Source organism: Herpailurus yagouaroundi, unplaced genomic scaffold, assembly GCF_014898765.1.
Source record: "Herpailurus yagouaroundi ecotype Mexico unplaced genomic scaffold, PumYag 185, whole genome shotgun sequence".
Classification (NCBI taxonomy): Eukaryota; Metazoa; Chordata; class Mammalia; order Carnivora; family Felidae; genus Herpailurus; species Herpailurus yagouaroundi.
This window is the reverse complement of record NW_024412416.1, coordinates 7764996-7780675: the sequence shown is the minus strand read 5'-3', so window position 1 is coordinate 7780675 and position 15680 is coordinate 7764996. Positions and strand designations below refer to the sequence as shown.

At 39.5% G+C, this 15680-nt stretch overlaps 1 protein-coding gene across 4 annotated transcripts in view; it reads right to left on the bottom strand.

Moving 5' to 3' along the window:
- Nucleotides 1-15680, bottom strand: part of NTRK3 (neurotrophic receptor tyrosine kinase 3) — a 398556-nt gene that overhangs the window by 16905 nt on the left and 365971 nt on the right. For 3 of the 4 annotated variants that reach the window (XR_005796183.1, XM_040493712.1, XM_040493714.1), the window contains one exon: nucleotides 3525-3683. Coding sequence is in view for 3 of the 4 variants with exons in the window: in XM_040493712.1 (XP_040349646.1) it covers nucleotides 3525-3683 (159 nt within the window). In the remaining variant the exon portion in view is untranslated. Of the gene's footprint in view, nucleotides 1-3524; nucleotides 3684-9189; nucleotides 9232-15680 lie in introns of all 4 variants that reach the window. The other variant, XM_040493713.1, reaches the window with a different exon arrangement.

The window sequence follows — 15680 nt, the reverse complement described above, 5'->3', positions numbered from 1 at the left end:
CCCTTAGCTCCCACTTCCTGGCCAGCTCCCCTCCTGCTCCCAGCCTCTGTGAAGAGCACCTTGCTTATCTCTAAGCCACCTTGCGGGTCCCTTTCTCAGCAAGCCCCCACCCCCTGCTCTTTGCACTAACCCGCATATTTGGTTTCTGTGAACATCCTTCACACCAAGACTGCTGCACGATTCACCACTGCCCAGCTGGGTGGCCGGCGCAAGTCAGTTAACCTCACAGGGTCCCAGCACCCTCATCTGGAAGATGGGGATCAAATGTCTGCCTTGACTACCTCCTAAGTGTCGTAAAATGCAAACGAAGCCGAGAGCACGAAGCATGGCAACACGTACTGAAGGGGAGGCCTAAGGAGGAGTAGGAAGAAAACAAATAACGTGTGGTGGGACCCACCCCAGCTGGCCACGTGGGGACCATGCCTGTAATTTGAGCTTCATTTCCAATTTCTCAAAGGCACTTCTTCTTTTTTTTTTAATGTTTATTTATTTATTTTGAGAGGGAAAGAAAGAAAGAGAGCATGAACAGGCAGGGGCAGAGAGAGAGAGAGAGGGAGGGAGAGAGAATCTCAGACAGGCTCCGCACTGTCAGCACAGAGCCTGACGTGGGGTTTGAACACATGAACGGCGACATCATGATGTGAGCTGAAATCGAGGGTCGGATGCTCAACCGAATGAGCCACCCCGGAGCCCCATCAAAGGCACTTCTTTGCTGACCTCGAATACGTGACGTTTCAAGGTTTCATCTTCCACGACTTGGGTTGGTTTTAACTTCTCCCTAACTCTGGGCAACTTGCCCCAAACTCCAGTTTCCTTGTTCGGAGATGGGTTGTAATGATAAAAATACACAGAATCATCTCTAGCTGAGTGCCTCTAGTGTCTTTGCCCCCGTGACTCTGTGTTCAGTTGGGCAAGACAAGTGCCTTTGTTCTCTTTTGTCTCCCCCTGCTGACCCCAACAGTGCTATGTTGTCTCATGTCACTCTGACCCCAGGACAGCCTGTCAAACCTTCACTGGGTCAGCACCTTCCTGGTCCTGTTCAGCCCCGGGGGTTGGAGCCAGCCCACGAGACTCATTTCTGTGCCAGCCCGATAGGTCTCCAGCTGCTCATATTCTCCCGTTCTAATAGAGCCTTGTCTCCACACTCCATTACCTTCACCTCCACGGAAAGGGACCCAGCTCAGACTGCAGCAGCTGTTAACGCTACGACCAAAAGTGCTCTGTCGTGTCTTCTGCAGGGTGGGGCTGGCTGGGGTGTCAGCTTCCGTAAAGGAACCCGTGATCAGTAGCTGCCAGCACTTGGCTGCTCTGGAGGGTGGAGTGGGACAGGTGGCTGGAGGGCAGAAAGCCCACCTTCAAGGCCACTGTCTCACCGAACTGTGTTAGAAATGATCAGAAACGTTGGGGCACCCAGGTGGTTCAGTCGATTAGGCATCTGACTTCAGCTCAGGTCGTGATTTCACAGTTCGTGCATTTGAGCCCCGCGTCAGGCTCTGTGCTGATAGCTCAGAGCCTGGAGCCTGCTTCAGGTTCTATGCCTCTCTCTCTCTCTCTCTCCCCCTCCCCAACTTGCACATTCTCTCTCTCTCTCCCTCTCTCTCTCTCTCTCTCAAAAATAAATAAACATTTAACAAAAATGATCAGAAACACTTTCTTGGCTACTACAAGCCAACTTGGGTATCCAGGGCAGATCTTCTACTGACACCAATAGTCCCTCAACCCAGATCCCCTCTTTACTGGAGCCACCAAACTACATGGAGGCTCTGCTCAGGATGTGTGTGTGCTTCTGTGCGTGCATGTTTGTGCATGTGTGTGCACGTGTGCATGTACATGGGTGGGTATATGCATGCATGCATGCATGTATCCGCGTGCACACATGTTTGTGCATGTGTGTGCATGTGTGTGCATATGCGGGTGGGTGTGTGCACACATACATCTATGTGTGTGCAAACATGTTTTTACATGTGTATGCACGTGTGCACATATGTGGGTGGGTATATGCATGTCTGTGTGCGTGCATGTTTGTACATGTGTGTGCACGTGTGCACATATGCGGGTGGGTATATGCATGTCTGTGTGCATGCATGTTTGTACATGTGTGTGCACATATGCGGGTGGGCACGCTTGTGGGAACCTTTGTGTTTACCACCAATCCCACTGCCCAAGAAAGCAGCAACGATTTTTCAAAACACTACAACAAATGGGTTTGGATACACTTTCTTTTTTTAAAGGTCATTAAAATGTCTTGTCCTACTTTGGGAAATGTGGTTAAGACTCATATAGCTTGTGATTGATGAGATACTACAGACTTAAAGAAATGCCTTCTTTTCAGTCTTAGAAACTCACTGGTTAGGGCACAGGTGAACACAGCTTCCCAAAACAAAGATACTTTCTTGAATATTCAGATAAAATCGTAATATTCAAAGGCTCCTGTGGGGGTGCCTGGGCGGCTCAGGAGGTTAAGCGTCCCACTTCAGCTCAGGTCACGATCTCACGAGCCCCACATTGGGCTCTGTGCTGACAGCTCAGAGCCTGGAGCCTGCTTTGGCTCCTGTGTCTCCCTCTTTCTCTGCCTCTCCCCCGCTTATGCACTCTCTTTCTCTCAAAAATAAACATCTAAAAAATTAAAAAAAAATAATTGCATTCTCTTATCAGTCTGCTTGGTTGGAAATCCGAGCCCCTTACTGCCCACTAACTGTACTGAGTTCTCCAGGGCAACATGAGTCTGGTCCAGACACAAGTGAGAACCATCCTGACTGGCTCTGGATCCAGGACTGCTGTGACCATGGCCCAAGCCCTCTCCATGCCACAGGAGCTCCCACCTCGGAGATTCTGGCCAGTCCCCTCCAGAACCCCAAACAGTTCCTTTCCCTCTGCCCTGAATCTCGACAGGTATCTGTGGAAAGTACTGAGTTATTACAGCTAACGTGCTCAGAAACGTACCTGGCACTAAATGTTAACCATTGCTCAAATCCGATTACTGATATTTTTATTATTACAAATCAAAATTATAAAAACATAGAATGTGTTCATTATTATTATGTTTACTCTTATGGGTCCTTTTATTCCTGGAAGTCCACACACGTCACTGTCAAGAACGTGAAATGTGCCTTCCCCACCTACCATGCTGCACCTCCCTGGGATGCCCAAAGCCTTTGGGAATCCAGATAATTTGGGTGTTTCCACAAGATGGCACAATTGAAGAACTCAGAGCTGTTCTTTGTTTTCATTTTCTGTCTTAGTGAAACATGTGTGATGTTTAAGTGTAGCAGAACAAACAGGACCGTGACTCGCATCTCAATTTAAACATCTGATTTCATGCTCTCTTGACAATTATGCCACAATTCCTACAGCTATAATTTTTTTTCCTACTAAGAAGCTCCCCGCTCTTGCTTCTGCCTACATAATGCCCTGCTGGCTCCAAACCCCACCTGATGTTTTGTATACTATGTCTAAGTCCTGGCCTGAGCCATCTCCTATCAGCCTTCACCCAAATTGAGGTTCCCATCTACCCCCTTCTGTACCTCTGTGTTTGAGAGCTGGAACCACGGCTGCTTTCCGTAGGTGAAGATCTCCCACAGGATCACCCCAAAGCTCCACACATCGCTCTCCGTAGTGAACTTCCGGTACATGATGCTTTCAGGGGGCATCCAACGGATGGGGAGCATGGTGTGTCCTCCCACCTAAAAGGGGTCAAGACAGAGGGACACACAGAGTGACCAGATGACCAGAGTCGGTCATGCCTGTCTGCACTCTTTATATGTAGATGTGCTCTGCATGCCTCTTATTCTAAGATAGCCACACCTTGATGCAACTTGTCTCAGAGGCCCAGTGGGGCCCTGACATCCAAGATCTACACACTGGAGGCAGCTGGAGTAGCAACTAGAGATAACCCCTAAAGGAAAGTGGGTTCCTTGACACAGAGCGTAAAGAAAGACCCCAAGATGATTCGGGGTGGGAGAGGTTTTAGAATCTGGTACTAGAGCGAACCTAACCTTGAAAGGAGGTCCACGGGAAGTCAGCAGAGTCACTGAGGGAGGCCGTCAAGTACAGGAGTATTTAGGCAGCAGGTTAAACTCCTTGGCCACGGCGGTTAAAGCACAACATTATTCATGTGCATCTAACCTGCAGAACTATGACTTTACCTCCTACCTGATGATCCTGTATTTCTCATCGCAACTTAAGACTCAGTGTTTCAAGTGAAGGGGACAGGGAAGTTCCAAATGTGTGGAAGCCACTTGCTAATAAGAAATCAGGTGGACTGAAAGAGAATTTATGACAGTTCTTAGTGACATCTCAAAGTCCAGTAAGAAAAGTGTCTTTTAAAATCTAAGGGAGGGTGCCTGGGCGGCTCAGATGGTTAAGCGTCTGACTCTTCATTTCGGCTCAGGTCATGATCTCACGGTTCATGAGACTGGGCCGCACACTGGGCTCTGCACTGTCAGTGAAGAGCCTGCTTGGGATTCTCTCCCTTTCTCTCTGTCCCTCCCCCACTAGCACACTAGCATACCACATGTGCCTGCACTTTCCCTCTCTCTCTCTCTCTCTCTCTCTCTCTCTCTCTCTCTCAAAAATAAATAACCATTTTAAATAGCCTAAGAAGACCCACCCGTGGGTCTACAGATTTGGCAGTCAAGGACAAGAGGAAGTGACTGACATTCAGGGTACCCTTTCCTGAGAAAACATTAGGGAAATCCTCATGGACCAGCAGGCTAGATGTACGGTGTAAGTATAAGACAATCCACAGCTTGTTTTAGAACTCAGGCACTAACTGTACCCTTAGTAAATACAACATCAGAAACGGGGACTTTTGGCTAATACATAGAATGTGTTGTTAGAAAAGTGCTTGCCATTGATAGAAAGAGCTCTCTATAAATGTCCTGATGAACTATTAATCAGAATTTCTTGTTCTTACAGTGGGCCAGTTGGAGGTATAACAATAATGGACATTTAGGAAAGAATGACTTATTGGAAAATGGGCACTCTTATGTCTAAAGAGGAAAATGGTGTTTGCCTTATCTACTTGAAATATTTTAGAAGATAAATGATTATAAGGATTTGCAGGCACTATTTTCAACCTGGGATTTTATAACCAAGATAGCTCTGTGTCGTGTGTAAAGACAAACGAGGGTGTTTCTTTCAGACAAGAAAAGACTCAGAAAGTTGATCCCTCTTGGTTTTTCAGAAAATAAAGACGAGAAAATTAACTGAGGATTATTCCAGAAAAACAGGGGGAAAATAATCTAAACTAGACAATGACTTGGAACATAACAAATACAGTACAGCAAATAAGTCACACACACAAAAAATGCAATTTAAATCTAAATAATGGTTGGGGAGCCTGGGTGGCTCAGATGGTTGAGCATCAGACTCTTGATTTCACCCCAGGTCATGATCCCAGGGGTTGTGGGATCCAGGCCTGTGTCAGGAGACTGCTTGAGATTCTCTCTCTCTCTCTCTCTCTCTCTCTCTCTTTCTCTCTCACTCTCTCCATCTCCCTCTGCCCCATCCCTGCTCTCATTGTCTCTCACTTTCTAAAATTAAAAACAAAAATCTAAATAATCGTTGCTAATCTGATAGTAAAATGTAATATAATGACTAATAAAGTCTTCTAGTAAAATAGAGACATAAAGTAAATAATAATACTAATCATGCTAAGAGTACTACCATTGCTACCATTAACAGTACTTATCTGGAATGAAATCTCCAGATAATTTCACATAAGTACATAGAAGAGTAGGAAGATAAATCATTAAAGCCTGACAAAGGCTTTGTCTTTTTGGGAGGGAAAGGGAGCAGGTAGACAGTCATCAATTGTTGATTACAATGGTTTCAATTTAAATTTCCTTGCTAAAATTTTTAAGTGGCTCTTAGAAGAATAGAAATAGTACATACAGCTTTCAAACCAGTTGTTAGAAAAAAGAACCAAAAATCTCTGGCCGATACCAAAAAGGCTACAAAAAAGAGGAATGGGATAATGATGTGGCACAAAATGAAAAAGAAGTTTCAATAATACCGCTATAGACACTAAATACAAAAGGGTTGCACTGCCTCTTAAATAAGAGAAAAATTATGTTAAAAAATCAAGATGTGTGTTATTTAGAAAAGACATACATAGAAGAAAGTAACAGAAAATATTAGAAATGAAAGAATGCAAAAATACAGTAAAAATAAAAAAGGAATATATATTAAATATGCTAATATTAAAATATAATATAAAATATATTAAATCATATACACACAATATATTATTAAATGTAAAATATTGAATATTAAATATACAATATTTAAATGTAAAATATTGAAAATTAGACATGTGTGGGAAAAAATTTAGAATGCCAAGAATTAAATAAAGAGAAAGTAGTTTATATCATATTTCAAGATGGCAAAATTCACCATTATGATAATTATGACTTATTAGGCTCCAAGTAACATAGCAACAAAAATGTACAAAGAGTAAAAATAGGATATAAGCAAAAGGAAGCTGACAAAACTACCATTATAATGGAAAATCAACACACTTCTTTCACAAATAGATCAAGCGGACGAGATAAATGAAGATATGTTTAAAAATGCAGATGAGTATGTTAACTAACTAAAATTTAAAATAAAAAATGGAGATGAGTTTTAATTGATAGATATGACTATTATGATTGTCTTTCTGCCTCCCTAAAAAAGCTGGAACATTATTTTCAATTATCTGAAACAATTTATAAAACCAATCACATATTATACCTCAAAAGAAATCTGAAATTCCAAAAGAAAAAACACAGTACATAAGAAACAATACACATTAAAAAAATGGGGTGCCTGGATGGCTCATTCAGTTAAGCATCCAACTCTTGATTTCAGTTCAGGTCATAATCTCATGGTTCGTGGGTTCAAGTCCCACATCTGGCTCTGTGCTGACAGCAGGGAGCCTGCATGGGATTCTCTGCCCCTCCCCTGCTCTCTCTTTCTCTCGCTCTCAAAAATAAAGAAATATATGTTAGGGGCGCCTGGGTGGCTCAGTCGGTTAGGCATCCGACTTCAGCTCAGGTCACAATCTCGTGGTTTGTGAGTTCAAGCCCCGCATCCGGCTCTGTGCTGACAGCTCGGAGCTTGGAGCCTGCTTCGGATTCTGTGTCTCCCTCTCTCTCTGCCCCTCCCCTGCTCATGCTCTGTCTCTCTCTGTCTCAAAAATAAATAAAACATTTTTACAAATTAAAAAAAAAAATAAATATATATTTAAAAAAAAAGAAACATTTTCTGTACCAAATAGGAATTAACAACAAAAGAATAACTTTTTAAAAAGTTTCTCTTTGGGCAATTAAAAAACAATTTGATAATGGAATAACTGAAAATTAAATGTAAAATTATTTATTATGATAACAATTAAGTGTGTGTTCATTGAAGCCTATGAAATATAGCTCAAGTAATTTTTAAAAAATACAGCATTTAAGCACTTATTTTTAAAATAGTTAAAAATATAATTAAATTAAAATTTAAAATGTGATTCCACAACAAAAGTAGTAAAGACCTACATGATCATAGAAAGCAAGAGGAAATAAATAACAAAGATAAAATGAGGAATTGTATAAAAGAAGGCAAAGTAAAACAATAACCAAAAGGGGGAAAAATGTAAAAAGGAGACTATATCTTTACAATTAATTGCTAGTTCTGTCAAAATAATATAAACCTTTGGCAAGGTTAATAAGAGCTATAGAGAAGACAAATGTAAAATGTTAAAAATATTACAACAAGAAATTTGGAAATATAGATGCCATAATTGAGTTTCTAGAAAAGGTTAGTGAAAAAAAAAAAAAGAAAAGTAGAGAATCTAAACACAAAACAATTACAATTATAGTAAAAATTCTATACAGTAAAAATGTACAAGGGCCAAGTGGTTTTTTGGGGTAAGTTCTAAAATTTTTTATCCTATTTATACTTTTCCAAAGCAAAAAATAAAAAATAAAAAAGTAGAAACTTTCCCAGTTCATTTTCTGTAACTTGAATATTCCTGATGATAAAATCAATCAGTCAAACATAGCATACAGCCTTAAATATATGAATACAGACATAGATATTTTATCTATATATGTGTAAAGTTATGTTATAAATATAGCCTCCAAATATGAATAATGTTATATTGAATCAGCAAGATATTACAAGAATTCCATATTATAACTCAATAAGATTTATAATAGAAATGCAAGGATGCCTTAGTCTTAAGAAGTCTACTGTTTAATCAGTAAATTAAAAGATAAAAGAAAAGCCGTAATTTCAAAAGATGCCAAAAATTTCCAACACATTTACCTGATTAAATGTCCAAATTCATTAGTAATAGAAGGTAACTTCCTTTATTTAACTTACTAAATATTATATGTACTAATAAAACGTTAGAAGCATACAAAGTATCTTCTGTCACTAATTTTATGCAATACTATTCGGGTGGTCCCAACCAATGCAATAAAGCAAGAAAAAAAAGCAAGGCAGAAACACTGAAGAGTCAAAGCTGCCAATGCATGCGTATGGTAAGATTATTCAAGGCATTTAATTAAAAAGCAATTCGAATCATTACATGATTTCGTAAGCTACCCATTTATAAAATGAACCTACCAAGATCAAACTACCCTCATATACCCGTAGTAATAAATTTAATAGAAAATAAGTTGCTTAATAGCACAAAAAAGCTTAATTCCCAGGCATAAACCTAGCCAGAAAATGTACAAAGTCTACTTAAAGAAAAGTATTGAAAAACATAAAAGAAGATCTGAAATGTGGAAAGGTATGTCATTTCCTTGAATAGGAAGACAATATCATAAATCTCTCATTCCTACCTCAAATTAGTCTGCAAATTCAACACAATCTAAATGAAAACCCCCAATGGAATGATGTATGGAAATTGACAGGATGATACCAAAATTTGTCTAGAAGAATAAATACTTGATAAAAGCTAAAATACACTTGAAATAGAACAACAAGGGAGATTTACTCTATCGGATTGCAAAACATATTATCAAACTACAGGAATGAACACACAGTGTTATTAGCATAGAAATAGACAAATTTCATTGATCAATGGAACAAAACAGGGTCCAGAAGCAGACCCATGTATAATATTGGAATTTAATATATGAAATGATGGGTTAGTAGTCAAAGTGTTGGGACAATGAACTATTCATTTGAAAAGTACACTTAGATACCTACCTCACACCATATACAAAAATCATTTCCAGATGGATTAAAGAGCTAAACATAAAAACAAAACAATAATAATATTAGAAGAAAACTTAGAAAAGTATCTGTATAACTCAGGAGAAGAAGCCCTTCCTAAATATGACACATGTTCAAGAAGCCATAAAAGATAAGATTTAGTGATACAACTTATAAAAACCAAACACTTTTTCATGGCAAAATACGAAATAAGCATAGTTAAAAGACAAATGACAGAGAAAATATTCGCAATATATGTAACAAAGGATTAAAATTCATATATTATAAAGTGTTCCTTTAAATTAGTTTTAAAACAGCAACCTGACCAAAAAAAAAAAAAAAAATGAGTAAAGGATAAGGGCAGATGGTCCACAAAAGGGTTACAAATGAGCACAGACATATGAAGAGACGTTAATTAAAACAATAAAGAGACACACTTTTGAATGTTATATGGGAAAAATTGAAAAGATTGAAACTATCTAGTGCTTGAAAAGGTATGAGGATAGAGTTATTCTCAAGGGTCACTGCTAAGACTTGGTGCAGCCTTGTCCGCAGGCAGCTTGGCAGAATCTGTCTACACTACAGATGTTGAGTGACTTTTAAGGCAGTAATTTCACCTCTAAGGAGCCTTAGAAAAATACTTGGTCCTATAAGCAAAAACTATTGGTTGAAGGGGATTTTTATTTCATCGTTTTTAAGGGCAACAATTTGCCCATCATTATACATAGATATGTAGTGGTTAAAAGGAATATAGGAGAGTATGTGCAGTGATGTGTAAACAGGTCTAGGATACATTAAAGGAAAACACAAGACTATATATATATATACATATACATATATATATTAGCATTCTTATTTATGTAAAAATGTGTCATACATAAGCAAGTACATTAAAAGGGAATAATGTGTAAGTCTGTAAATGCATAGAAAATGATCCAGAAATATAGTCTAGAGAAGGAAGCGAGAGTGAGCACTGACCAAAGAGAAATCCCACTTTTTCACTATATGTATTTCTATACTGTTTGTAATTTTATCCAATCATGTATCACATTTGAAATGTTTAAAAATAATAAAAGGAAAAACTAAACACCTGAATGAAGGAAAACCAGTAGACCTAATTTACATAAGTTCTGATTCAAAAGGTAGTTTTTTTTTAATGTTTTTTAACATTTATTTGTTTTTGAAAGATAGACGCAGTGCAAGCAGGGAAGGGGCAGAGAGAGAAGGAAACACAGAATCTGAAGCAGGCTCCAGGCTCTGAGCCATCAGCACAGAGCGTGATGCGGGACTCGAACCCATGAACCAACCATGAGATCATGACCTAAGCTGAAGTCGGATGCTCAACTGACTGAGCCACCCAGGTGCCCCTAGAAGGTGATGTTCTTTTTTTTTTTTTTTTTTTTTCCCAACGTTTTTTATTTATTTTTGGGACAGAGAGAAACAGAGCATGAACAGGGGAGGGGCAGAGAGAGAGGGAGACACAGCATCGGAAACAGGCTCCAGGCTCCGAGCCATCAGCCCAGAGCCTGACGCGGGGCTCGAACTCACGGACCGCGAGATCGTGACCTGGCTGAAGTCGGACGCTTAACCGACTGCGCCACCCAGGCGTCCCGGTGATGTTCTTTTAAAGAAAAATTATGTCTGTGATAGAATCTTGTGGAATGGTTTATTTTACCTGGTTTCTTGATGGAAAAAAAAAAAACGTCAGGAATACAGAAACATCCCTTTTGATGCAAATTTTTAAGTAATGGATTCCTTCAAATTGATGCTGATTGTTTGCTTCATTTAATGATTTTATACACAATCCAGAAGAGGTGTTCCAGACTGAAATCTCCCAATTTACAAAGAGGGAGGAATTCAAGTGTGCTGATATAAACTCTGATGAACTTAAGTGTTTGGGAATAAAAGTATTAGAAGAGTATTAATTGGCTGCAGGGACTTCACGAAGAAAAATTGTATCAAGATTTTTACCACCAATGTGAGAGAAATTTATAAGGCATTCCTCTGGAAGTGAACTAAAATATTTCAAGAGGCCAGTAACATAACAAAAAGAGCAATAAATTGGAAGTCAGAAGCCCTGGGTTGTGATGTGACCTTAGACAAGCACTCAACCTCTGAGTTTCAACGTCCTCATCTTCAACACAGGAGTGAAACATCTCCTGCCTCCAGTGAGATCATGTATGTAAAAACCCGCCGAGTATCATTAAATCCAAAAGTATACACATAAAGTGCAATGACTGTTCACTGTGTGTGTCCTTACATGCTTGAGAATAGCATAACAAACCTAATTTCCTGGTTTCCACATTCCCCATAAAGATTTACCTGGCCAACACTGATTTTTCCCCCAGGACTATCTACATCCTTCTCCCACGCTGGAGAAATCTAGTCTGGGAAAGGTAGTGGTTAAATCCTTCGCTGATGAAAAAAATAAATAAAAAATATATATTTACATTTATTCATAAATATATATGAATATAAATATGATATAGATATATATTTATATTTATTCACAGGGGTGCCTGGGTGGCTCAGTCAGTCTGACTTTTGGTTTCAGCTCAGATCATGATCTCAGTTTCACGAGTTCAAGCCCCACCATAGGACTCTATGCTGGCAGCCTGGAGTCTGCTTGGGAGTTTCTCCCTCTCTCTCTCTGCCCTTCCCCAACTCACGCTGTCTCTCTCTCAAAATAAATACATAAACTTAAAAAAGCTGACAAGTATTCCTAGGGTAAAACCTATCCAGACAAGCGATAGGCTGAAATAATAATCTTCATATCAGTAATATCAATTAATACACACTGAGTACCAGCCATACATCCCTCATTTAATCCTCTCTCCCTTCCTATATGATAGAATTCCCTATTCCTCCCTTTTCACAGATGAAGATAATATAACTTGCCTAGGCACTGCCTGAGAAATACTAGCTAATGATCCAAACTATCAGATACGTTAAAGACCTGAAGGCTGAGCTTTGAAACGGGAAACGTACAGGAATAAGGCAAAGATTCCAAGAACTGATTCTAGAAGGAAAATATGTACTTAGAGATCTTTGGATTATACTACCTTAGAGGACATTTCCACCACCTATATTATCATGGATTCCCATGTTGCCAGCCTGATCATCTGTAACGTCCTCTTTCACCCGAGGGTACAAGCAGGCACTGAAGATTACTTACTGCCCGGACCCATGATTTCATTAGGGGCTACAAAAGCGTGGAGTTCTAGCATTCCCTCTGCATATATCAGCTGGGCATCTTCTATAAACAAAAAAGTTCCCTCATTAACTATTTGGTTATACTGATAACACTTCGTTTTGGAAATGTTCAGTTCTCTCCCTTATTATCAGCGCTCAGAATAATGAATTCGTTCCCTAGCATCCTCCAAAGGTGACCAACAAGAGGTTTGGCTTGATTCTGGGAAGCATGAAATTCGACTCATGTTGGGGTGGGGGTGGGGGTGTGGCTGTGAGTGTGTAGACAGGGGTGTCTTTTAACCCGATGAAGAGTCTCAGTTTATTATGATTGCTGTTTTTGATGCTTACTGTTCCATCTTTGGCCAGTGGCAGCCTCTTAATGTTGGTGCCTCTCGCATACCCCGGGCCTTGCTTCTGACATTAAATACTATTGGAGGCTCTGGGCATCTGGGTGGCTCAGTCGGTTGAGCGTCCGACTTCAGCTCAGGTCATGATCTCACGGTTCGTGGGTTCGAGCCTTGCATCGGGCTCTGTGCTGACAGCTCAGAGCCTGGAGCCTGCTTTGAATCCTGTGTCTCCCTCTCTCTGCCCCTGCCCTGCTCACACACTCTCTCTCTCTCAAAAATAAATCAACATCAAAATTTTTAAAGAAAATATTGTAGGCTCATATTGTACGTTTGCTGCCCCAGCCCTAGAATACGCCATTTCTCCAAGAATCCCTGGATTCTTCTGGTGGACAATGGAATTTACAGACTACACTATGGACGCCAGGAGTGTGGTCATTGCTATTGGGTTGAGTTGCTCATTATTTCTAGGTGTCTATATTGGAAGTCGCTAGAAAAAAAACTTTTCTATTAAAAGAAAATGCGTCATGAGTTCATATTGATTTTTCCAACTCAAATTTAGGATTACAGAGCTTTTACGTAACCTCTTCGATTTTATATCTATATTTTTTCTTATGCTGGAAATCTTGATTCCTATGTCAATAATATTATTTATTTGCTTTATCCTAATACATGTTCATATATAAAATAATGTAACATACTTAATGCACAGTTAGGTTTGTTTGTTTCACTTTGCTTTTTATTTTTGAGATTGCTTTAATCCTTAAAATGTAAATGTTTATAATGATGGTTTCAAGGTCAAAACCAATAAACAAGGTACATGAAATTTGAGTCTAATACCTCTCTATTCTCTCTCCCCATTCTGATGTCCTCTTTCCTATAGGTAACGACATCTTGTTTGCTTTTAGTTCATTCTTCTTTTAACATCAGAAAATACATATTACATCCATTTTCCATTTTCCTCACTCTCTTAGATACTCACTCTCAAAGTACCTGTTGTGTACTTTGCTTTTTTGTTTTGTTTTGTTTTTTGTTTGTTTGTTTGTTTGTTTGTTTGTTGCTGGGATTCCGTTGTTCCTTTTCTAGCTATGTAGGACTCCCCTTAGCATGACTATGCCACAGTCAGCCCCCTATAGATAGGACTTGGGTTTTTCCACCTTTTTGTTATTGTCAATAGGGAAGTGCACATTTTACATATATCTTGGGTGACTGTTCCCCCCACTAAAGAAGAACAGTCTAGAATTCCCATTCAGGGTAACAGGTGGTTTCAATCCAGGATCCACATGATTTTGGAGACAAGTAAAGTTTTTCCAGTGGGTACCCAGGCAAGAATCATTTTGAAGGATTCTGCAGATCCTAAACTCCCATATGGATTTTTTCTAACATTGACTGAGAAGCCTCTGTGGCCCAGCAAACCCTTTTCCCAATTGTGCACACACACACGCACACACGCACACACCTGCCACTCTCCAAAGGAAACACCAATCTCTCACTCGTTCTAAATCTCAGGGGAGAAAACCTACCGAGTACAAACAAATAAACGCTATGAAATATTGGTACAGGTGGTGAAAATGAATGTCTCTAGTGGCTGGAAAATAAATCCTTTTGCACATCGAGTAGTTTCCAATTCTTTTCAAACAATTGAAGACGGACAGACCTAAAAGAATTATGAGCTAAGGGGAGATTTAAAAGAAATTTTGATAAGAGACCAATATGAGATTTTAGGCAAATAGCCAGATAATAGTTCAAAGAATTGAGTCACATTACAATAACAAAACTCCTTCCTTTTTCTCTATTTGTTTACTGTGAATAACATTTCTCAGTTCTTATAGTGACATATACAAAAAAACAGAAGTAGAATTGATCCTGAACCTTCCTTACTTTAGCAACAAATAATATGCATTATAGGCTACTAGAAAAATGTGAGAGATGCATTTCCAAGAATATTATACTTCTTATCTTTCATATTCATCAAAGTTGTGATATATGTACATTATTTCGATCTGCTGCCTACTTGTGTGTATTGCTAATAATTGTAATGATAACTCAATCCAAAAACTATTAATATCTAGAAACTAATGGTTAGTGGACATTAAAAATTAAATTTAAATCTTCATACATATTTTTGTCACACTAAATTATGACAGAGTGGCCAATAAAAGGCTTTCGTGCATAAAAATATAACACATAAGGATAAAATCTGGTAGGGTAACTGGGATGAAAACATAAATTCAGGAAGAAAAAGGAGCCATGTAAAACTGACTGCTTATGCACTTATTCGTGTGTTTAATAGATAATGTGTCTAATTGCTCTGGTATTTAAAGTTCATTAGATACATTACAGGAGTGATGTATTTTTTTCAATGTCAATATTTACAATATTCTGGAAATGGCATCCTTCGCAACTATTTAAAATCATGTTGCAGATTTTATATAGCAACTTAAAACGTGCAGGGGGAGTGCACAGGTGACTTTTCAAGATTCTTTTAGGGACATCAAATCTGAAGACCACAGGTCTAGAGACTGAGCCTCTAGTGATATGACATTTGAAGTCTTGTCTCTGATTCAATCTGATCTTTCCTCAAGGCGCTATCCCACCCACCCCGGCCAGCAGTGTAAGGGGAGGGAATGCAAAAGTGTGTAACAAGAGCAGCACCTCACCTCCAGCCGGGGGGCTGCCTAAAAGCCCCAGCCCCACTTCTTTAAGTCCTTGGCCCTCATTCCCCACCCTGCCTGGGGGCCAGGAGTAGCCGGACTGAAAGTATGGAAAGCAGATAGGATAGAAACTCTCAGACTCCAGTTCCCCTGAGGACAGGATGCACCCCCCGCCACACACACACACACACACACACACACACACACACACACACACAGTCTCCTGCGGTTCACCTCCCCACAGCCACTTCTCCTCTCCCATCATCCTGCTCTTTTCCATAGAGAGACACCCACT